The sequence below is a fragment of the Lemur catta genome, chromosome 3 (genome assembly GCF_020740605.2).
Source record: "Lemur catta isolate mLemCat1 chromosome 3, mLemCat1.pri, whole genome shotgun sequence".
NCBI lineage: Eukaryota > Metazoa > Chordata > Mammalia > Primates > Lemuridae > Lemur > Lemur catta.
The window spans coordinates 18,430,559-18,456,166 of record NC_059130.1 but is presented as its reverse complement, the minus strand read 5'-3'; the positions used below and the strand labels follow the sequence as shown (position 1 = coordinate 18,456,166).

The window sequence follows — 25,608 nt, the reverse complement described above, 5'->3', positions numbered from 1 at the left end:
ATGGCAAGCACAGGTTTGGTGGCCAGAAATGTTGTACCATATTTTGATCAAGGTTATGAAGCACCAGGAATGTGGGAAGCAGCTGCAGCACTGGAGGAAACTCACAAATACTGACCTGCTAAGAAGTACCTGAGCTACCTGATAGTCCTGGATTATCCTGCTTTTGAAACTGACATAAAGGGAAATGAATTTGAAAGACTGGTTGCCTGCCAACCAATTGAATTGCTCAGTATGAAACAAATATAAGCTTCCAGCTTCTTCCTCAAGTCAGAAAACTGACCTCAGTGCATGGCAAGAATGTGTTAACAATTCTATGGCCCAGCTGGAGCATCAAACAGTTTGAACTGAGAATCTGGAACAGCATGGATGTAATGCCTGGGAAGTGTATAATGAAATCTTGTTCATATGATTGAACATGCACAGAAAGGGCTTCAGAAGTTAAGAAAACATATTCAAGATTTAAACTGCCAACAAAAGAACATACAACTCATGGCTGGATCTAAATTGAGGGAAATGGAGTCAAAGTGAGTATTGACAATTCCATCAGCTTTCAAATTGCTATTCAAACAGTATTTGAATGGCATGCTGCAGGTGTCAAAGAAATGTTGTTTTCTGAATGTACCCTTCACTCTCTCTGCCCCTTTCTAAGGTGTAGGCTTGGAAATCAACGAGAGAGTTACAAGCAAGGATTGAGCCAATGCTAGATGATCCTGGTCTCAGAGTGCAATTTTTAGTCCTATAATTTCTGGCTCTGAAAATCTTGTAGGAAGGGAGATGCCATACTTTTCTTTTTCTTTCTTTTTTTTTTCCTGACTACAAAGACCCATAAGAGAGCCATACTTTGCTTGATAATTTATCCCTCAGTTTATTCCCCTTTGTTTATACTTTAAAAAATATATTCTTCTACATATATACACATATATATAGATTTATACAAATCCCTAAATATAACCATGAATTTTGTGTCATTTCTCTTTTCTGTTTGCTTTGCTATTTCCCTACTCTTCCTCCCTTCATCACCCACATCATTCTTGTTCCACCCTCCCCAACGTATATGCTCTGTTATCAATCTCTTATGCATCCCTTCACATTTTTCTTCAAGTTAATATAATCTTATGAATACAGATTTGTGTTTCTTTTTATTTGTCCTAGAGTTATTTTGGGGGGAAAGGGAAGGCTCCTGGAATCTGTGGATTATGTTTGTCAGTTCTAGACTTTTCTGCACTATTTTTCTATGACTATTGCCTGTGCCCCATTTTCCCCTTTCTGTTAATCCAATTAAATATTATCTTCCATCTCTCTTTACTGTCTCTTCTATCTCACCAATTCTCCCTCCTGCTATTCCTGACTTGCTCTTTTCCTTTTCTTTTTTCTTTTCTAGTTGGGTATCTCTGGTGAGTAAGATTATGAGATTGAACGGACTATTGTGCAACTAGAAAATCAAATTTATCAAATCAAGCAGCAACATGGAAAGGTAAACAAAGAAAACATCCGTCAAGACTTCAGAAAAGACAAATTAATTTTGAGGGTAGAAAGGAAGACAAGCTGGGCTTTCACAGAAGGCATCTGAACTGTCTCTGAACTATGAAGGATGACATCATTTCACAGAGACAGCTGATGGTTAAATGTCTAGAAATCATAGACTATGTGGACTGTTGAGTTGATTCTATTTGTATGTCTTAGGAAAATAATTTCTAGGTATTTTTATAGCCATCAAGAAAACTTCAGGCTTTTAAGATAAATATGACTTTAGAATAATATTATGTCATAGAATTAATTTTTGAGCCACTTGGACCATATTTTGCATCCAAGGATCTCTATTCAAAGCTTTCAACATGTACAAGACGTTGGAAACCATTAGTTTATGTCTTGGTCTAATAAAGAGGTAGTTTTACACACACACACACACACACACACACACACACACCTGTCACTTCCACTCCAATTCTACACTGATTGCCTCAGTTTAAGCCTTCATTATCTTTTACCAAAATTTTCAAAATGATCTTTTAACTGGTCTTCCTGCCTCCAGTCTTGCTCCCTCCTAACACACTGGGGCCAAAGGGATCTTCCTAAAATGCCAGTAGATCACATGAGAGGTGATATGATACAGAAGCAGAGAACACAGGCTTCAGCTTCAGATGACTCTAGTTTCAAATCCTGACTCTGCATATGCTGACTGTATGACTATGGCCAATCACTTAATAGTTCTGAGCCTCAGTTACTTCATTGAAAAAATGAAGATAATAATAGTATCTACTACATAGAATTGTTGTGAAGAATAAGTGAGATAATGAAAAGTGATTGGTATAAGATATATGGTTAAAATATGGTTTTATAAAACATTAATAAATGTCATTTTTACTATTGTCACTCCATTCTTAAAAACTCTTCAATAGGTCCCCAATGCTACAATGATTAAATTCAAAACTCTTAGCATGGTCTTATTTCTGCCTCTCTTCCCTGTCTCTTGGCATGCACTTTGTCAAACTTTATACTTCAGTCCCAACAATACTGAACTAATCCCAATTGCACAAGTAGGTCATGTATTCTTGAAAATAGTGCATTTATGAGGAAGGGCTTGGTCCCTGAAATAGATGAATATATAGCATTTGAGTTTGGGGGGACCCAATGGAATAAGAGCATGAAGTAGTTAGGATAACCCCATGGGTTTGAGAAACTTTATTTCCCCTTAGTCCTCCATAATTATGTGGAAGTTTATTCAAGAATTTCTCAAGTTTTTTTGGAGGGGGGAGTGGGTAATTTTCTGGAGGTGCATTTTGCCATTCACATGGAAAAAGTATTTGATGATCCAGCAGAGACTTGCATTAGGTATCTAAAATCTACACTACTAAACAGTTCTGAGAAAGGAGTTAGTTCTCTCCTAAGCTACAGAATTAGCAGAAAATCATCACTAGAAATCACCTTATTTTGTTTTCTTCATCACACTATCACCTGAAATCTTATTGAGTTTTGTCCATTAGAATATAAGCAGAGTCTTTGTATTTTTTTTTTTCACTGTATGCCACTACCCAGGACAGTGCCTGGTTAGGTTTTCAAAAGTTGGGGCCTCACAACTAGTTAAGAGAAGGAGATAGAATTAAAACAATTATCTGTCTGACCTTAACCACTTAAGCTTACTGTCTCCATAAGTACCCAAGAATATTTGTTGAAACAATGAATGGTTAGTGAATGTTTCTGAACTGAGGATATAATGATCAAGTGATGTTACAGAAAGATTTAATCTGGTGGTATTATTCAATATGGATTGGAGGCCAGGACAATAATTAGGAATCTATTGCAAACATCTGAATTTGCAGTAACTAATGACTTATCAGTTAGAGTTACACTGGCTGCTAGTAACCAAAAAAAAGTGCCTAATAAGTGGCTAAAACAAATTTATTTTTCTTATGTATTAAGCAGTGTGAAAGTGGGAAGTCCAGGGATAATCTGGTGGCTTTAGGATGCCAACAAAGATCTTGGTTCTTTCTTTCTGCTCCGGTATTCTTTGCACGTGGCTTTTGTCCTGCTCATCGCTTGTATTACAACAATGGTTAGTTTGGAGCCCCCTACCCAGATATTTCCTTCTCCAGGCAGGAGGAAGAGCAAAAGGCAAAACATATGCCAGCTGAGCTGGCCCCTTTTAAAAGAGCTTTTGGAGACATCTCACCCAACAATTCTGCTTACGTCACATTGGTCAGACTGTTATAAAACATGACCACTTCTAGCTGCAAAGGAATCTAACAAATATAATTTTTTAGTGGAGAAGATTAGTGCCCAAACCAAAAAGGTTTTGTTTGTAAGAAAGAAAGGGAAAATGACTTTTGGGTAGACAACTAGGGTTTCTGCACAAGTGGAATGGGAAAATTGGAGTGCAACTTATATAAAGATAAGAATTACTGAAAGTGAAGCAGGTTTATGGAAGAAAATGCTTGGTTTGCACATATTACTTTGTAGATACTGTTGGGAAATCCAGGTGGAAATGTCACAAAAAGAAGTTGGAAATGAATGAACAAATATTTTGGTTCAGTAATACCTTTGTAATATGTTCCAATATTGTTGACTGAGAGAATGGTCAAAGGCTAAGTACCAAAATATTATTACATTTTTGCTAACAAAAAGGCTTGTCATAGTTTTCAATAGAATATAGTTAATAGCAAAAATAACATTTGGTCTATGGCCACAACTCTGTTTGAATTCTGAAATTCCAACCTAGTGCTACTATGTTCAATATAAGTTGTTACAATTTAAAAATTCTGCTGAGTCTAGCAAAGTACTTTCTTTACCTAACAGCAATCACATATGTAGTCATAGCTAGGATTGTGTATTATTGTGGAAAGAGCATGATATTTTAGTCCAGAGAGCCTTAGCTTTGCCATTTATGAGCAGAATGACTTTGGGCAAGATATTTGTCAGAATCCCAGTTCATTTGGGAAGCAGCAATAAGGTTATTACTTGCCTTCCAGGACTGTAATTAGGATAAAATAAATAGTATTAGCAAAATGTTTCCCATACTATAAAATGTTATACAAAAGAAAGCTATTATTCTTATTATAACAATATATAGTGTAGTGGTAACTGAGCACTCCAGATGGCAGTTGAATTTTTGTAAGACTTAAGTAAATTTACCATTAAATAAATTCTGTCAAGTGAATTTCTGCTAAGTCAGGGGTATTTCTAATGAAAATGTTTGTGTGTGTGTGCGTGTGTGTGTGTTTTGAGATCTTGAAGAATATACCAGCGTATTCACCAACCACAGAAAGCTGTTCTCATGACGTGAAACCCTGAGGATCCTGACTTTTCAGAAACCTGAAAGACTTCACTGTGTTTCACGAGGGTAGGAAATAATCATCAGCGGTCACACTGTTTAAGAAAGCTACACTTGACGAGAATCCAATCTGTACGAAGATTTAGAGAGTACTGAAATGCAATTCCTGGCCCACCACAGATATTTTTTCTGAAATCCCAAAATAGAGTAAAGACTGGAAGCTTCACCTGTTTTTCACTGTCAATTGCCTCAAGCTATAAATAGGACCAAAGCTCATCTCTCTCCCCTAGCAGGGGAGTCAGATTACAGGGGGCAAAGCAAAATAATAAAATGAACCGCAGGGTATTTTATAGTGTCAGTCAGCTGTCCCCACAGTCCCCACTCTGTTCCCTTCTACTGTGCTACCCTAGAATCAAGGCTCCCAGCAACAATGCCTCTGTTCAAACTTCCAGGTAGGTGTGCGCACTGTTTGGAGAGCTCAGTCTTTTTCATGTGCAGCCATTCCTTTAACTACTGTGTCAGCTTTGATAATCATTTTTTAGGGTTCATAATAGCTTTCTGAATAATATATTTCAGAAAAAGGCAAAATATTTCAAAGTTTTTTGCTTGTTTTTAGTTTGGGGAGGGGGTAAAATTACATGTATAATCTAATCACAACTGTGTTTTTAAATTTTTGCATAGAAAATAGATTGAAAAGGAAAATACTAAAATGTTAAGAGTGGATATTTTTGGACTATGGGACTTTGGTGATTTTTTTATTATTATTATTACTGTCCTAAATTTCCCAATTTTTCTAAGTGAGTTCTTATTACTTTTGTTCTCCAGTTCAATTTCTTTCTTTTTATTTCACATAAAACATATATTGCTCTTATAATAAAAAATTGTAACATTCTTTAAAAAATTACTCTGCATTCAATCTTCTCAGAGAGAAAAAAAATAATAAAAAATAAAATAAAATCACTCTGTTTACAAACGTGGGCTGTGAACCATCAGAATACAAATTCTAAAACTATTTTATGTGTGTAGCATCTATGATGATCCCAGTAGAAAACCATGTGAGATATTTCATATCTACTCTGCTAATCTAAACAAAACCTGTGCTGCCACCATTCTGAGAAGGATGATATACAATGTCTCTAGCTGTAGTATTAGCTGAAAATCATGTGCATGACAAAAATATTAACCCAATTGGTGTATTCATTTTACAAGGAGTACCTTTTTAAAAGTACACATATAAATTTAAAGAGACATATTAGAAACAAAAAGAAAACGAAGAGCTGTATAATGACAATATTTCCAAGGTTTTTGAGGGCAGCAGACTGTAGACAAGCTGGAAGAACGAGCTGAAATAACACATCTATCACATCTCTTTCTTGCACCAATGTGCATGCTGCTATCCTAAACTACTGACTAATAGCCACTATGATTTCTGAAAGTTGTTCATATATTTTATCTTGCTTTATTTTACTTCATACAGCTGAAGAAAAACGTGAGTATTTTGGACTACTTCTCCTGCCATTTGTCAGAGTATTGATTAAAGAAATGATACTGTTCCTTATTTGGAAACATGGTTATTTTTCAGCAGTGTTTATTAAATGATACTACTGAGCTTCAGCGGAGATTAATAGTGACCATGAATATCCCATAACAAATGAACTCATGGCTTTTCTGGAGAGATAACACACACACACACACACACACACACATTTTTTTTTGAGAAAACCTCATAGGGAACTTATTTGACATTTTGAAATAAAAGACATAGATTAGCCAAAGGGGCCTATTGAATCTTGCCTTAGCTAACCTTCAACTCTAGTGCAAAAAAATTTTTGTTGTGAATTTTGGTGACCAGATAAAATAAAAACCGATTTTAGATAAAACTGTGACTTTAGTTATATGTTCCCCTCCATAACAAATTAGACTTTTCCTTTCGCTGACTGGCAGTAGGTCTGCCTCTGAGTTTGTCTGTGAGATGAGATGCGGCAGATGAAAGGCCTACAACCTTGTCTTTCCTACATAGCAATAAAGCACTGCTGAGAAACAAGCATGCTTTTCTGGATTTGCTGGGTGAAGAAGCAAGCATGATATTCCTTTTCTCAAGTCTTGCACTTCCTGTGTTAATAATAATAATCCCCAACTTCTACACAGTACTGTATAGTTTTTTAGTATTTCTCATTTAATCTTCATAACACTTCTCTGAAGTTGATATTATTATTATTATTCCCCTTTTACGATGATGAACACTGAGGCTCCCAGTGATTATGTGGTTTGTCCAAGGCCAAACAGCTGTCAGAGACAATTTTTCTCATTCCTAATCCAGTATTCTTTCTGCTTCACCATTCTACTTCTTGTTTCTATTCTCTTGTCTATTCTCCATCCAAATGTAGATGTCCTATCCTCAAGACATCTCCACGCAGATGTTCCATTATAAAAGAAGTCAGCAACAAACCCAAGGGAGTTATTTCTCCTTTACTCCATGAATTCAGGCTGTCACCAAATGTTATCTACTCATCTTTTGAAATGTAAATTTCACTCTTTCCTTTCCATAGTCACCACCACTCCTTGAAGTATTTTAGAAAGGCAGAGTTCTTGAATTACGAATCAAATTTCAGCTGTGGATACCTGAAGTCAAAACAACTGGTTGATTCAGTGGAAGGAAATATCAACCATATAATTTTTGGTCAGCATGTAAACTACTTCTTAAGAGTAGAGTTCCTACTTTTCAACTATCTACAGTGGTTTAGGAAGAGACAATCTTAGTAAAAACAATGTTTTAAAATATGCTGAATGTTTGTTCTGGAAGAGCCGGATATCTAGCAAGTAGGATTTGGTTTCTGGGCATCCGTTTCTACACCATCATTCCTGAGGCCTCTAGCAGCATTGTCACAGACCCAGCATGACTTGCATTGTCATCCTCATTTTCATCATCATAGCCAACCAGCTTATTTCCATTTGCCCTGTGTGGTGCATGATGCCTCTGCTAACTTCTGCTTGCCCTTCTCCCTCAAGGTGCATGTGTTTGCTTGTGAAGCTCAGAGAGAAATGATACTAGTCCTGTGGACCAGTTGGCAGTAGGGTGGGGATGCATCCTCAGGCCATAGAATGTATCTTACCTAGTGTTCTGTTTATTCCTTCGTGGATCATGGTGCTTGCCAAAGAACTACTAATAGCATCCGAAGATGCTTTTCAGTTTCAGGAAGTGTTTGAGTTTAACAAGGCAAACAGATGCATGAAGTTCAGCCAACATAGTGGGCTTTTCTGTCAACTCTGCTGTGACAAGCCAGGTTTTTAAAACTGACTGACCTGACAGTGTTGGTGAAGTTATGAATCAATTACTGTAATTTCCAATGTATGTTTCTATCTATACTAAGTCATATATCATTTATCATTTCCATAGTAGCCCAAAGCTAACCCCAAATACCAAATGTCTGTTTGACCAATGCTACTAAATTACATCATTCAACTTAATCTGGTTCTTTATTTTCCTTAAGGCTTTTTTACATATATTATCTCACCTGGTGTCACAACAGCCTTGCAAGCGAGGTTGGGTAGGTGTTAGTATTCCCACTTTACAGATAAGGAAACTGAACCAGAGGAAGGCAAACGAGTTGGTAAGTGCAGAACAGGGGCCTTGAATATATTTCACCTACTTAAGTTAGAACTGAAAATATGGACTTTTGGACGCCTGTATAGACATTAATGGAGTATGGGTATCTTTCTCTCTGCATGTATTAATAGTTTGCTCTGTCATTCTGTTGGGAATGCTTCTGTCTTCTACTATTGCTCCAAACAGCTAGCTGTTTGCCATTATTGTGACCAGCTCTTTTCTAGAAATACCAAAAGTATTAGAGGTAATAACTATTTGGATTCAAACAACTGGAGATCTGGAGAACACAGTGGAACTTAACAGAAAAGCAGATACTTGATGACCATCGCCACCCTATATGATGAAACTGGTTCTCTTATATCCTGAGGGTCTTGGGTCATTTATTGCCAAGCTAAGGGTGACCTTCCCCCCTCCATTTTAAGAATGGAGAAATTAAGTTATATAAAGGTAAAATTGGCTTTCCAAGGATCATTCATATGGAAGGCCCATGTCCACAAGAAATGAGACTCCCAGTACTAGGTAGTAAATTTTAGTGGTCCCCTTCCCCCACACAGCAGCATTTCACCAATTTGTCAAGATTTGAAAAAAACAAGGTTTGATGTGTGAGAGAAACACAATATCTGTCCTAAGAAGAAGAAAGTTCTTAAAGTACACATGTATTTCTCAGAACTACTTACATCAATAGGATCACTGGTTTTCCTTAGGAAGAAAAATTCTAAGGACCAGTGGCCATATCCACGTCTCCAAAACCACCAGAAAACTCCACCAACCTACCGGGAAGGACTGTGCTGCACGGTTCCTATGAAACCAAACTTAGTCTTGCCAGAAACAGGTGATCTTACATTAAGCGCTGGTCCTGTAACAGCCCAATCTCATCTCTAGAACCCTCCTGAAATGTGCTGTGAGAATCTGACCCGTGTTTCTAAGAGAATATTTTCAAACTGCCCACACAGAAACCCAATATAGGGAGAGCAGGCACTGAGCTCTGTGGTGTTTCTGGGACCCTGGTTGGAAAGCAGGCGAGCCATGCACCCAGTACAGTCCTTAGCCCTGTGCCTTAACTATAGCAGAAACTCTTGGATGACTCTTGAAATGGGCTTGAATGCTAATATGTGAAAACCTCTCTTAGAAATTGATGATGCAACGCGTAGCTTTGCTGAAAAAGTGTTTGCCTCTGAAGTCAAAGATGAGGGGGGCCGTCAGGAGATCTCCCCCTTTGACGTGGATGAGAGCTGTCCAATTTTTCATCATGAGATGCAAGCACACATATTCCACCTGGAGACTCTGTCCACCTCCACAGAAGGCAGGAGGTAAGTGGTGTAAGGGGAATGCTTAGTACCTTGGCACACAGGGAGGGGGAAACGTCAAGGAAGATATGGTTCAGTCTGTCTGAATGATGGTTCAGCTCAGAGGAAGAACTCTGCCAGGGTTAGAAATTCTTTCTCCCCCACACACTATATAAACTAGGGTGAGGTGCCAATCCCTATGCACCCAAGCAAGAAGACTCAAGCTACCTAACGCACTTGTTCCAGACCAAAGTAGGCTAATGGTTGCTGTGAATATACTCAACTTATACACAATGGTTATATAAACTGGAACTTGAGAGCCTTCATCTTCAGACTCCATCCCTAGCCAATCTAGAGTTGTGCTCCTTTAGGTGAGTCCTGCCCTCCAGCCAGTCTGATCACCTTTGTCCTTAGGAATGCAGTTCTGTTTCCGCCCTCATGCCCTGCCCATTCTATGTCTATGATGCAGAGACTGTCTCCCCTGAACAGTCTTCAGAGATCCGTCTCCACAAAGTCTATTTTCCTTTTTTTTTTTTTTTTTTTTGAGACAGGGTCTCTCTCTGTCACCCAGGCTAGAATGCAATGGCGTGATCATAGTTCACTGTAACCTTGAACTCCTGGGCTCAAGTGATCCTCCCACCCTGGCTTCCCAAAGTGCTGGTATTACAGTGTGACCCACAATGCCAGGCCCTCTATTTTCCTTTATTTGAACCACTCTAATATTCACTATCTGCCATATTTTAGTCCTCAAACTTATACTGACAACTTATCTAGAACCCCCTCCTTCCGGCCCTTCCCCCATCCCACCAGTCTCATGGGGAAAGATCATTCTGCTGGTTATGTCTTTAAAGAAAGAACAACAATCCGCCTCCTCTGGCATCCCCTATGGAACCCAACACAGGACTTGGGTTAAAGCAGAAACTCAGTAAATACTTATTGATTTGAGGAAATAACATTGAACAACTTATAAGTCCCAGGTACTGTGCTAGGCATTTTATATACATTAAATCTCTTAGAAATCCTGTAAGGTAGCCATTTTTACATCATTTTTTCAGATAGGGAGATGGAAGCTCACAGAGCTTAAGGAACATGAACAGAATGATACAGGTAGTAACTGACATAGCCTGTGTCTACTGCAGAACCCAGGCTGCCTATTCTGCTAGGAGTGGGCTGCCTGCAAGAATGGTGCCATGCTGGAAGCCTTCTGCTGTGATTGCTAAGGCTCTTCCAAGTTATATTAGGAAAAAGGGGACACTGTCATGTGTCTTCAATGATAGCCCCTCTCACTATGCTTGGATCCTGTTTCTGACACTCAACCCACATTTTAATTTTCATTTATTGTCCTCAAACTAAAATTATATAGTGAAACATCCATCTATCACAATGAAACTCCTGAAGAAAACAAAGTTAAACTCTTAACTTTTAATTTCAAATCCAGAAAAAAGCGTTTCTTTGGACGGAAGACTGTTAATTTGTCTATTCCACTAAGTGAAACATCTTCCACCAAACTGTCCCACATTGATGAATGCATGTCATCTCCAACCTACCAGACCGTGCCTGATTTCCAGAGAGTGCAGATCACTGGTGACTATGCCTCTGGGGTGAGTTACTCCTTGCTATTCAGAATTAGCTGCTGGGAAGCCATTCAGCTTGACATTTCTAACTTCGTACCTTCTTCCCCTTCCTGTTGAGGAAGGTGTTAGCTCACCTGTCCTTTGTTATACTTCCTTACTGCATTTCAATACTAATATGTTATGTCTTATATTTCTGTTTTCCTTTTATCAGCTCACATAATTTCACTTCTATCTTACTTGCTTGCACATGGAGAATACAGATTAGAATGCAGTGTATGTGTTACGGAATATCATGGAAAGACTTTGGCAAAAGGACCAAAGATCTGGTTTGAATTGGTGTTTGGAAGAAAAAACAAAGAAAAAACAAAAGGACCAAAGAGAGTAGCAGGTAGTCTGGTCTTGCTGATGGTATCATAAAGCAGGAAAGGGAGCCTCTGGGAGGCACAGGGAGATCTAGGGAAAAGATGGACCCACGGCAGACCTGGGATGGAGAGAAGGGTTTCAGGCAGCATGAGCCAGCCAAAGAAAACAGATCAAGAGAAAGAGAGAGAGAAGAGAAGAAAGGATAGGCTGGGTGCGGTGGCTCATGCCTATAATCCTCGCACTTTGGGAGGCTGAGGCAGGAGGATCAGTTGAGGCCAGGAGTTTGAGACCAGCCTGAGCAAGAGTGAGACCCTGTCTCTACCGAAAATAGAAAAAATTAGCTGGGCGTTGTGGAGCGGAGGCTGAGGCAGGAAGATTGCTTGAGCCCAGGAGTTTGAGGTTGCAGTGAGCTATGATGACACCACTACACTCTACCCAGGGTGATACAGCAAGACTCTGTCAAAAAAAAAAAGAAAAAAAGAAGAAGAAAAAAAGAAAGAAAAGAAAAAAGAAAGGAGAGACCAGAGAAAAGAAGGAGGTTGAGGGAAAGGTTAGAAAATTCTAATGAGGCTATTGTTTTTTGATAGACTGAACTCTCCAATTTCATTGTAGATGCTTACACAGTAAATTATTACTTGGAACAGACTCTAGTATGCTACAGAGACAGTAAACTCATGTCACAAACAACTTGACCTGCTTGTCCCATCCAGAACAGTTGGTCAATTAATAAATCTCTGCCACATGGACTTGCAGAATCAGCATCATATTGGTGAAACTGCTCTTTAGCTATTAGTCTATGCTCCAAATATAGTTTTAATGAGCAGTGCTGAGCCCCCTTCTCATGTAACTGACCCACTTAGGGTCAGTCCCAAGAAACTTAAAAGTGACAGAGCAATTAAATGCACATCATTCTTGTTTATTCATTTTCTGAAAACATGAGTGCTCTGCAAATGGCAGGGGTTTTATGTACTAAATAACTGAAATGCAATGTTTAATAGTAATAAGTACATGGGAAATACTGGAGTTTGGAGAACTCCAGAATTCAAAATAACAGAAATATTAGGAGACAACCTTGATACCTACATGCTTGGTAGAAATGAAAATAAGAATAAAAAGAAAGAAGAGGTGAGGAAGGAAAAAGTATACCTGGAGAACACCTGAAACCTTGACCTGGAGTCTTTGAAAAACTAAGTATGTTGCTATACCTGTTGGCTGAATATGGCTGAGCTACTGAGCAACACTCCATCTGGTTGTAGTCTGTACCCAAATTGGTCTTCATCCTTGTGATTTAAACAGAGAGGTAAAGGGGGAATCAAGTATAAGTTCCCAAGACCATTAATCCCTGATAAACCATTGATTCAATTTAATCAGTTCTTGTTTGGCACTTATTCTGTGCCAGGCATTGCATACTAAGTGCTGAGGACATGCAGGTGAATAAGACTCGGCTCTTGTCCTTGAGGACCTGCTACACCAGTGGCCTATCAGGTAGCAATGAAACAATGAAAGAAGCACGCCACTGGGAGCAGACCCCCAGACTTAGCACCTGTGCCAGATTCTTTTGGCCAAGGTCAGCAGGTCTTTAAAAATAGTTAGGCTGGGTGTGGTGGCTCATGCCTGTAATCCTAGCACTTTGGGAGGCCCAGACAGATCGCTTGAGGTCATGAGCTTGAGACCAGCCTAAGCAAGAGTGAGACCCCGGTATCTACAAAAAATAGAAAAATTAGCCGGGCATGGTGGCACACACCTGTAGTCCCAGTTACTCGGGAGGCTCAGGCAGGAGAGTCGCTTGAGCCCAGGAGTTTGAGGTTGCAAGTGAGCTATGATGACGCCAAGGTACTCTAGCCCAGGCAACAGAGTGAGACCCTGTCTCAAAAAAAAAAAATAAAAGTTATACAGATTAGGATCAATATCTGAACCTCAAACCACTGGGAACAAGCTTATGTTGGTCTTAGAGAGAGAGAAAGTCTTTGGGCTCTGAAACTGAGCATCCAGTAATTTCAGGTTATAACTGCTTGGCCATGACTGGCCCAGCCAGAAATTGGGGATAGGGGACAGGGAAAATAGACCAGTTCTGGAAATTTCCAGCGACTCTAATAAAGCTTTACTCTAAAATTTCTCCATTTTTAGCCACAGACAAAATTCTCCCTAAAACCATCTAAAAGAATTACTTCTCACAGGATGATGTTCTGATCCATCTGTAGATGCAGAACGCAGTGCATGCGTGGTAGGGTTTGAGGAGTTTGTGACACCTTATTCATCCCAAAATATTTCCCTCACTGACCAACAAGTGGTTTGAATTCTCACAATTAGAGTCACATTGTCTTTCAGTTAAGGTGTGGTCTTGTACTTAAAATGTCCATATGTTACTTGGAAGGAAGAGAGCATATACCATGTTAGAATGGGTCTTTTAATCACATTTGCTAGACAATCACTGGTCTGTAGCAAAACAAAAAACAAAAAAACAAAAAAAACCCCAAAACAAATACAAGACCACAAGGGAAACACTCATAGGACTGGTAAGTTTTGGTAGAGATGAAAAACCTAGAAAGGTTTCAGGACTTGTTCCTGGACAGAGACCAGGTCCAAGTCAATGAGGAAGCAGCCAGGTGGGCAGGTGAGGCTCGGCCTGGGCTGTCCCACACAGGAGAGCTGGGAAGTGCTAAGGACAAGCTTTACCCACTTCTCAGATTTTCATGGAATTCACTCTGATACTCTGATATTTTTCTGGCAGGTTACAGTTGAAGATTTTGAAATGGTTTGCAAAGGTCTATATCGGGCATTATGTATACGGGAGAAATACATGAAGCTGTCGTTTCAGAGATTCCCAAAAACCCCGTCCAAGTACTTGCGGAACATTGATGGGGAGGCTTGGGTAGCAAATGAGAGCTTCTACCCAGGTAACTAATTCTCTTACATAATGTATGGAATATATCTTTCAGTTTAACTGCTAAATATTAAATTTAAAATATGCCCCTAGATTGTAAGTAATCCAGGCTAAAAATAACATAGTCATCTTTAGCTTCATCTCCCCTGCCAACATGCAGTCACTTGATTCAGTCTGTACAATATCCCGCTGAACCTGCTCTCTCTTCACCGTTCCCCAAACCCTAATTTAGGCTTATATTTCTTCTTGCCCAGATTATTGCAATAGCTTCCTAACTATTCTGCTACATTTCAATCTCATCCTCTTTCAGTTCATCTTCACTTTGGTGCCAGGTATTAAAACATAGACCTGAGCACAACCTTCTCCTGACAAAAACCTTTAGCTACTCCCTGTTACCTACAAGGTAAAGTCCAGTCTTTAGCTTGGCATTCAAGGGCTATCGCCATCTGGCCTCCTAACTATTAATACATTTTGTTTATTTGTTTATTTTTGGACTTGTGCACTCAATTTATTTCTAAACTTACCTCCTCTACTCCACCTTTTACACTCTTCATTCTGGTTGGAAGTGTTTCCTGTTCTGCATATAGCTTGACACTTTTCTGCTCCTATGCTATTGCTATTCTATTCGCTATACCTAAACTGCCCTTCCCCTGCCATATTCACGGCATAGCCAAATCTCCAGATCTGACCTAATCCTTAAAGAGGCAGTCCAAATGCTATCATTTCTTGCCTTCTGATCTCTGGATAAAAGTAAACTACATGTTTTGACTTTCCATAGAACTTCACTTGCTTATCTCAGTTTTTACCTTCTGCCTCATAAAAAGTTAAACACATATTTTTAATAATCAGATTTTAATAATTTCACAGATTGCTATCACATAACTGTATCAAAATTGATTTAATCAGTTGCTGTTTTAGGCATTTGGATATCTGACTTTTTAAAACTTATTTCCAACAAGGCCACAATAAACACCTTTATATACACATCTTTGTGCAATTGTCTTACATCTTTATACTCTGAGAACTGAAATTTCTAGGAAGGCAAATATTTAAGATTTTTTTAAACTTCCAAATTGTTATATTATTAAAGATTTCCAGTTCTACAATTTCCTCTCTGTAATTTATTTTAATATAAAAATTAAACATGTCTCTGGTTTGGTGACTTATATTGGTTTACCTACCCTCTATAATACTGGCATTTATCGGATGTTTGTCTTGCTTCTATTTTCTGTAAGTTACATTTTATCTCTCTCATATGTTTAAGGATTTGAAAATTGATGCTTGATGTAGCAACATGTTGTTTTACTTCTTTCATGTTCCTCATATCCCAGTTTTGAACAGGAAATGTGCAAATTTTTTCCTATTATTTTTCTCACTCTGGCTACTTCAGGCATCACTTGCAAACAGGAGACTTTCTGATGCCTTCCTTGGGCACAGCAGCGAAGAGGCATGAATGACCATACAAGTTGAAAGTAAATAAATGAGTGATTAAAGGCTCTGACCATTTGGAATACGTTCATGGCTTTCTTAGGCTGTTAACAGTGGAAAGAAGAGAAAATTTATCCACTTAATGCCTTCTCAATTCCTTTAGCAGAAATTGTATATGCTTTAAAAAGTTGGAAACATAATTATCATGAGAATTATAATTCTTATTATAAGAATTTATTTTATTTCTCCCTTTACACTAAAAACTACAGTAGGTGCAGCATAAAGGATTTTTAAGGGAGTGAAACTGTTCTATATGATACCATAATGGTGGATACATGTCATTATACATTTGTCAAAACCCACAGGTTTGCAAAACATCAAGAGTGAAGCTAATGTAAACTATGGACTTTGGTTGATTGTGACGTGTCAATATAGGTTCATGGATTATAAGAAATTGATGCACTCTAATGCAGGATGTTAATAGTGGGGGTTGGCTATGCATTTGTGGTGTTGGAGGTATATGGAAACTGCACTTTTCACTCAATTTTGCTGTGAACCTGCTCTTTCAAAATCTATTTTAGAAAACACTCTATATTAAGACTAATAAAAACGTTGATTTATATAAGGTAAAGATCCAAACTCTATCTTTCAACTGTAGTTTGACTTTTACTTTTATGCAATAGGCTAATAAAATGCTCTAAGCATTCATCTAATAGGCTAATAAAATGCTCTAAACATAAAGGCTTTGATGATCAACTTCAGTAAATAATTAAAATTATTTGTTAAGTACTATATCAATTACTTTATGTATGCAGTCCTTCTAAAGAACTTGAAAATCATTCTTTCACTAGATAAAATATTATTTGTGTAGTTATTTTATACTATTGATCTAGTCACCTTTGAAAAATAATGCAATTATTAATTCTGGATAATGACAACTTATGAAGGACAGGATTCCAAACTAATGAGATTTTATAGTATTTCATATTTTGGCTATTTTTAGGTGGTCATTCATCCTATGTGCTAATATATTACTCTGTGTTTTGTTGAAAAAGTCTTTACCCCCCCTGTGAAGAAGGGAGAAGACCCTTTCCGAACAGATAACCTTCCTGAAAACCTGGGCTATCCCCTCAAAATGAAAGATGGTGTAGTTTACGTCTATCCTAATGAAGCAGCAGCCAGCAAAGACGAGCCTAAGCCACTTCCTTACCCAAATTTGGACAGCTTCTTAGACGATATGAATTTTTTACTGGCTTTAATTGCCCAAGGACCTGTGTAAGTGTTCAGTGAGACCTAAACAACAATAACTACTACTACGACTGCTAATAGTAACAATAAGTATTTACTAAATGCTCACTATGTTCAAACACTATGCTAAAACCTCATGTACATTATTTCTTTTACTCCTCACAATTGCTCTATGAGGTAGTTATTTCTATAATTCCAGTTTTATGAGCGGAGACTTTGATAAGTAACTTGCCCAAAGTGACACAGCTCACTGAGCCAGGATTTGAGCTCAAATCAGCCGACTCCAAAGCCAGGGCCCTCAACTTTGAATGACACACTCTCCACTGACTTTTAAGATACCTTTTTAAGTCCTCCCTCATTATTATATCCAACTCTTATGAAAAGTTGGGACCCAATACTTTTCAGTGAGATTAACTGCAGAGTAAATGGAAAGTTTTGTTCCAATAATCATTTCCTATGGGTGATAAGGGTCTTGACAGTTTCGAAATTGTGATTGTTTTTCTTAAATGTCTATAATTTTTTGAAATTATGTAAGTTTATTCTTCACAGTAAGACCTATGCCCATCGACGCCTGAAGTTCCTCTCCTCCAAGTTCCAGGTCCATCAGATGCTCAACGAGATGGACGAGTTAAAGGAGCTGAAAAACAATCCCCACCGAGATTTTTATAACTGCAGGAAGGTAACCGTTTTAGCAACTTAGAGGTAGTTTCTGGGCAAAAACATTGATCTATTATTTCTTGAGAAGGACAAGAAAAACACTATTTTTCTGATTAATCTAAGATTTCTGCAGATACAGTGCATTTTAGTGAAAACAGATAGATTATATCTAAACGATTAAATGCCATTTCTGTTGTTTTCCCCATGGAAAGATTTGTCATACTCTTGGCATAAAAAAATCATAATTATCATCAACAATAAAATAACAAAAACAAATGAAACATCCAAAAATGTTATTCTAGGATTTGGAAGATCTTCCTTCTAGTCCTTTTTCTTCTACTTTCTGACTGTAAAACTTTGGAGGAAGTGGTTAAATATTTTCAAGCTTCAGTATCCTCATTTGTAAAATTGGAAAATCTATCTACTCAATCCAGTTCATATGAGGACTGTGAATACCAAATAAACTAGTGATTATGAACTCCGAGCAATTAGAAAACACTTTCAAGATGTGTTCTGACCATTTAAGTAATTGCAAGAAAGTGGGAATAGGAAATACATGGGGGCCGGGCGCGGTGGCTCATGCCTGTAATCCTAGCACTCTGGGAGGTCGAGGTGGGTGGATTGTTTGAGCTCAGGAGTTCGAAATCAGCCTGAGCAAGAACGAGACCCTGTCTCTACTAAAAATAGAAAGAAATTACATGGACAACTAAAAATATATAGAGAAAAAAATTAGCCGGGCATGGTGGCACATGCCTGTAGTCCCAGCTACTTGGAAGGCTGAGGCAGGAGGATTGCTTGAGCCCAGGAGTTTGAGGTTGCTGTGAGCGAGGCTCTTGCCACGGCACTCTAGCCTGGGCAACAGAGTGAGACTCTGTCTCAAAAAAAAAAAAGAAAGAAAGAAAGAAAGAAAGTAAAAGAAAAAAGAAAAAAAAGGAAATACATGAACAGAGATTCAGGCCCAAATCCTGGCTCAGCTGCCTATATAACCTTGGACAAATTACTTAATCTGTCAAAACTTCAGTGTAAAAAATTGTAACTATAAAAATATCTACATCATAAATGCCATCACTCTGCCATGACTTCATAATTTCTATCCTTTCTGCTTTGGAGCTGAAAGCTGTGGCAGCTACTTCACTTACAGTTGTGTTTAAGGGGTGAAGAATGGTCCTCAAAAATTTTGTGGGTACTGTGGTACACACTTGTAATCCCAGCTACTTGAGAGGCTGAGGTGGGAGGATCACTGGAGTTTGAGACCAGCCTGGGCAACATAGTGAGACCTAGTCTCAAAAAAATTAATTTTAATTAAATTAAAACTAATAAAAAATTTGTGTGGATCAAATGTAGGAAGTAAATTGGATTTACAGATATACAAGAGAAACAAGCATAACCATTACATCTAGCCTAAACTTTCACATCCTTGCATGGGCACATAAAAGTTCTAATAGGTTCTTTATTGCTGAGCCACGCCACCAGCTGTCAGTACACAACTCCATTATTTACCTCTTTGTCCAAACATGGTGGGATTTGCAAGCACCATAACCTCTAAGAGAGTAGCATAACTAAGGCTGATTGATGGTTTTTCTTTCTCTGAATGTACACACAGGTGGACACCCATATCCATGCAGCTGCTTGCATGAACCAGAAACATCTACTACGTTTTATTAAGAAATCTTACCAAGTTGATGCTGACAGAGTGGTATATAGCACCACAGAGAAGAATTTGACCCTAAAGGAACTTTTTACTAAATTAAAAATGCATCCCTATGACCTGACTGTTGATTCTCTGGATGTTCATGCTGTAGGTTGAAAAGACAGTGTCAGTTTCCCTCTAATTCTCAGAATCCCATGTGTCTTTCTTCTATAAGCCCTCCTTTCTCAGAGCCCTCTTAACCATCTGGGCTTACCATGCTGTCTGAAAGCACCACAGACAATTTTGAGGTTCGCTCATTGTCAATTATCCCAGATTCTATTCTTGGAGCCCAATCCCTTCCCCTGTTATCAGGCCCCTGTTCCATTTGACTGTTTCCTACCTCTCTGTGTCCAGGCACCTCTGGTAATATTACATTTCTGCTCCTTCTTCCTGATTCAGGGACGCCAGACCTTCCAGCGTTTTGATAAATTCAATGACAAATACAATCCTGTAGGAGCGAGTGAGCTACGGGACCTCTACTTGAAGACAGACAATTACATTAATGGGGAATACTTTGCCACTATCATTAAGGTAAGAATGAACCAATCAGATTTATGGTAATTGGCATGGTTCCTGAGGAGAGGGAGGAAAAGAAGGTAAGAAAGAAAGGAAGGAAAGGAAGGAAGGAAGAGTGCTATCCGTGGGGGCAAACACTATGCAAATAAATACAAGAATTTGTTCTGAAATGTCCACTGTAGTGATTTTTAAAGACTTCTATTCCTAGGGTAGAGAAATTAAGGTTATGGTTTGGGGATTGATTAAGGACTGGGCTTTTTCAGGCTTTGGGAGTTGTAAGTTCAGGCAGTTAGATTAGGAATCCACTCTCATCTTCATGGTGCCTATGCATTAGGAAGCAGGAATAGCATATGGACTTGGGAGATTTGTGTTGGGGAGGTAAGCAGAACGTGAAAAGCTGAATTTCTTTTGCAGGAGCCTTGGATATCATCATCCTCATCACCTATAGTCTGACTTTTTCACTCTCTAGTCTCTATTATGTTCAATCTTTTATGCCCACCAGATTCTCATCAACTCTCAGTTCCCTTGGATCTTAACCTTTGATATTTTCCTTCTACTTCCTTTCACGTTTCCTCAGTTCTTCTTAGTACCCATCTCCTCTCCCGAGATCCCTCAGATTTAGGCCCCTGAGGGACTTGTGGGAATTCCTGGCTTAGACTCCACTCTTGGCTTTGCAGGAGGTAGGTGCAGACCTGGTAGACGCCAAGTACCAGCACGCTGAGCCCCGCCTGTCCATCTATGGCCGCAGTCCTGATGAGTGGAGCAAACTCTCCTCCTGGTTTGTCCGCAACCGCATCCACTGCCCCAACCTGACATGGATGATCCAGGTCCCCAGAATCTAGTATGTACCTGGCTTCGGAGACCCCAAAGCCTGCCCTTGTCTCACCTGCCTCACCTCCCCTGCATAAACACGCTCAGTAACACATCCCGTGTGCTTGGTTTTGCCAACTCTGAGTGCAGCACTCTTGACCACAGAGAGGAGTTAGGAAGATCATTTCAGTTCAGTCTCTAACCAGATAAGGTATCTTATTTTTGTTTTTTAAAACACAGGGCTTTGTGAAGATCACAACTTACTGAGAATGATTAAAAGTAGGCTAGAATAAGAACTATATACATTTTAGGACACATTTTCTTTCTCCTGGTCTTCTTCTCTGTGTCCAGTTCATTCTTTCCCATGCTCATCTGTACTGGGATGTAGTTTTCTTGTGTCAGAACCTTTACTACTGTCTGGCGATTACCTCACCTACGAGTGCTCAAGTTGTCCATAATCAATGAGTATTTCTCAATGGTATTGCTGAGGAAGTCTTATCCCTTTCATACCAACTGCTATCATTCATTGCCTTCAGGGATGGCTTCTCTTTTGATTTGTTCAGTATCATTGACCTTTTATCTAACTCAAGTGTTTACATATTCTCTGCCACCTGCCTCTGAGTTCTGTGTGCCCTGTGGCAAAGCAAGAGTTTTATACTGTTTCTGTAGCCAAAAAGGTAAGTTTTTGACAGGAATAATATTTCTTGTGTAATACCATTAAGGCAAAGAGGTAGTAGAGTGTGGTGGTTAGGAGTATGGACTCTGGACCCAGACTGGCAATGCCTGAATCCTGGCTCTACCACTTATTAGCTGTGTGACAGTGGGCAAATGGTATCACCTCTCTTTGCCTTAGTTTCATCATCTCTAAAATGAGGTTAAAACAGCAGCTAGCTTAATGAGTTGTGATAAAGATTAAATCAGCTAATATTTCTGGCTACTCAGAAGAGTGGTTGGCATGTATTAAGTGCTATATAAGAGTTTGTTAAATTGCCCCAGCTACAGAATATCAGAGGTATTCTTGATAAACATTTTATGCTCACTATCTTGCATACCACTCATGTATATATAAATCATTAAACCTTTTATACCACAATTGCTATATTCTCTACCTGGACCTATCTGTGAAAGTTTAGTTTTCTTACCATAGAGGGTTGTAGAAGAGATTTGGTATGTAGTCCATCAAGAAATGTGTACTTCCCAAACTGAATCTCTCTTTATGGGTAACCAAGAAGAGTGTATGAGAGCAGACCTAGGATGTCCATACCAGGTCTTTGCCTGGACATGGCAGTGGGTCCTCTGATTCCCTCATACTGGGGCTTTCAGTCTTAAAACTCTTCCATTCTTCCTAAATTCTCTTCATTCTTGTCTTTAGTGATGTGTTCCGATCCAAGAATTTCCTTCCACACTTCGGAAAGATGCTGGAGAATGTTTTCATGCCAGTGTTTGAGGCCACCATCAACCCCCAGGCTCATCCTGAACTCAGTGTCTTCCTCAAGCATGTAAGCATGACTTTGCAGGCCTTAATACTGCTGTTCATGGACCTGCTTTCCTACCTGGCCATAACTTATTCATGGTGTTTATTTCTTTACACTTGGTCCTTGCCTTTGGAGGACCCATTGCATGGCTCACTCTTCCTGACAGATCACTGGCTTTGACAGTGTGGATGATGAATCTAAACACAGTGGCCACATGTTCTCCTCCAAGAGTCCCAAACCTCAGGAGTGGACAATGGAAAAGAATCCGTCTTACACTTACTATGCCTACTACATGTATGCAAATATCATGGTGCTCAACAGTCTAAGAAAGTAAGTAGAAGAGAACTGGAGCTAGAAGGTGAGCCTACAGGACACCGCTCTTTCCTCATATGTTGGCACTGTATGTGGTCAAAGGCCTCGGTGCATCACTGAGGTACTTCCAATTGGCCAAAATCAGAAATGTCTTTCTCTTAACTTTTTCTCCAGTTTGTTTATTTAGGGGCAGGAATCGACATTTTGGTGCCTTCAGTAAATTTGAAAGTTCTTTTTTTTTGAAGTTAGGAATTTATACTAATCACTGTGCAACTTATTATAAAACTCCACACAGTTTACTCCTCTTGATATATCTGTGTAAGGAATAAATAGAAGAACATTATAATGGGGTTTTCTGGAAACATTTACCCCTTAAAATATGAATAGGAGAAATATTAATGAGATGATGATAATGGTAAATTCCCTGTTGAGACTGAAGATGTTTCTGTTCAGGAAATCATCTCTTGATTGCCTTGTCCCCTTAGCCCCATGTCCTCTGCTGCCTCTTTTTAAAAAGTTTGTATTTAGGAAGAATTAAGATTATTATCTGGGATTGCCAGTTTTGATGAATCCTTTGGATGACTCGTTCTCTTCCAGAGTCTTAATTTTTCTACCGAATTTTCTTATAAATCACTCTGTGCCGAGAACCTGCAATTTCTATAGTACTTCCATTTCCCTAGGGAACGAGGCATGAATACGTTTCTGTTCCGACCTCACTGTGGGGAAGCTGGAGCTCTCACTCATCTCATGATAGCATTCATGATAGCAGATAATATCTCTCATGGCCTGAATTTAAAAAAGGTAAGTTGGAGGCACTCTTTTTTTTTTTTTTGAGGCACTCTTTATTAACTTTTATATTGGAACTAGATGAATCTTTTCTTTTTTTCCTTACCATACTGTCACAAGTCATTATCAACACTGGAATCAAATTCAAGTAGAGCATAAAAGAATTTTAGGATTATTTAGTGCAGTTCATTTTACAGAGAGAAGTAAAGGGTCTTGCTCAAGATTACCTGGCTAGTTGCTGGCAGAGATGAGTTTAACGCAGATCTCCTGGCTTTCAGTTTAGAATTCTGACAAGGAATAATTTAGAGATGGCTTGGCTTACCTTAAACTAGATTTCGCCAGATTTCTTATTCTAGCATGCTTTCTTATGTCTCTTGTGAGAGTAAGAACTTTTTTGTAGCATAAAGAAAGAATGTTTCAAGGTGAGGTTTTTTGCCTGAGACAGACCATCTAACTTAGGCAATTAAAGGTCAAACAATTTTGTTTGATCCTACGTTTCTGAAAACTGATGATCCTAAATACATTTATTCTAAATAGTATTTACATATTTACATTGAAAAACTGTTATTCTTCTTTATTAGGGGAATTAAAGAACAGGTGATAATTTTGTTGAAAGCTAAGGCTTAAGGTAGACCATGAGATTTTAATGTTTCTATCCTTTTTTAAATGTCTTATTTTAATGTTTGTATTCCTTTTCCAAAATCCTTACATATTTTTTTCACTTTTCCTTTTCAGACTCCTGTGTTACAGTACTTGTTTTTCTTAGCCCAGATTCCCATTGCCATGTCGCCATTAAGTAACAACAGCCTATTTCTAGAGTATGCCAAAAATCCTTTTTTAGATTTCCTCCAGAAAGGACTAATGATCTCACTGTCTACAGATGACCCGATGCAATTCCACTTCACCAAGGTATACATATGGAATCTTGAGTAATCCAAATATATTTTGCAGGACTGTTGTTTCTACCCAGGATTTGAAAGTCAAATCCAGGTATTTTATTATACTTTTTGTGCAGGATGCATGTTGTTTCTTTTATTAATGCATTCCTCTTTTTTGCCTCATTTAAATATATAACTGCAGGAGCCCTTAATGGAAGAATATGCCATTGCTGCACAAGTCTTCAAGCTGAGCACCTGTGATATGTGTGAAGTAGCAAGGAACAGTGTTTTGCAGTGTGGAATTTCTCATGAGGTAGACCTGTCCTTGAGTTGCCCTTTGGAGTATAGTGTCTGGAAAAATTAGGGAAGCACACGTAGAAAAGTTGTACCACAAATCATATGCAGTTACCATGGACAGGGACTAGAAAGGCGTATTCTATCTCTCTGGCCATATCCTTTGGGTAAGGGAAATAAAATACACTTGATTTCTCAGCAGACGGTGAACAGTAAGGCACTAGATGACTGCTTTGAATGGTTTTTTCTTTTTTTCTTTTGCCAGTGGCTAACATAAGGAAAGAATTTTTGTGGAGAATGCAATTATTGTCTATACCAGGGTGAAAAGAGACAACAATCATTCTACTTCCTTTTCTCTTATAGGAGAAAGCAAAGTTTCTGGGTGACAATTACCTTGAAGAAGGCCCTGCTGGAAATGATATCCGGAGGACAAATGTAGCCCAAATTCGCATGGCCTATCGCTATGAAACCTGGTGTTATGAACTCAATTTAATTGCTGAGGGCCTTAAATCAACAGAATAAAATAAACGAAATAATAACATGGGTGAGATTTTCATTGTAGAGTTTGAATAGTTGTTTCCAGTTATTGAGTTGCTACTATAAACTAAGGATTGTATTAGATGTTCCACTGATATTATTTCCTTTAATCCTTTTCACAACCTTTATAAAGTAGATATTATTATCTCCATTTTGGGGAAAGTTAGTAAACTGAGGTTAGTAAGGTTAATAACCTACACAAGACTATATCTAGTGAAGGGTAGCAGTGGGGACCTAGGTTTGTCTGACTGCAGAGTTCCATGACTTTCAGGCAAAAAAGTTATTAAAGTTGGGCAAAAATATAAGCAAATGACTTGTTGGGAGAATATAGGCTTTTGGTCTATGGAACCAAATTTGCTTAAGGCACATAGAACCATTAAAAAGTCCCTTGAGATGGGTGATGTGGCCTGCTCCTATAATCCTAGCTACTCTGGAGGCTCAGGCAGGAGGATCACTTAAACCCAGGAGTTTGAGGCTACAGTGAGTGATGATCAT

General features: G+C 38.6%; 1 protein-coding gene and 1 pseudogene across 2 annotated transcripts; both read left to right on the top strand.

Moving 5' to 3' along the window:
• LOC123634762 lies at positions 1-1,570 on the top strand (annotated as a pseudogene).
• A 3,485-nt stretch (positions 1,571-5,055) lies between these two features.
• AMPD1 (adenosine monophosphate deaminase 1) lies at positions 5,056-25,109 on the top strand. Of its 2 annotated transcripts, XM_045546878.1 has the most exons (16): positions 5,120-5,220; positions 6,246-6,257; positions 9,505-9,685; positions 11,100-11,262; positions 14,330-14,495; positions 16,966-17,185; positions 17,708-17,837; positions 19,419-19,613; positions 19,905-20,036; positions 20,699-20,862; positions 22,204-22,330; positions 22,473-22,636; positions 23,299-23,419; positions 24,140-24,313; positions 24,485-24,595; positions 24,940-25,109. In XM_045546878.1, the coding sequence occupies exons 1-16, from the start codon at positions 5,199-5,201 to the stop codon at positions 25,096-25,098; spliced, it is 2,241 nt and encodes a 746-aa protein (XP_045402834.1). In that variant the 5' UTR covers positions 5,120-5,198; the 3' UTR covers positions 25,099-25,109. The 2 variants fall into 2 exon arrangements, with proteins under 2 accessions (XP_045402836.1, XP_045402834.1); XM_045546880.1 differs by lacking the exon at positions 6,246-6,257 and having other exon boundaries at positions 5,056-5,220.
• The last annotated feature ends 499 nt before the right edge of the window (positions 25,110-25,608 follow it).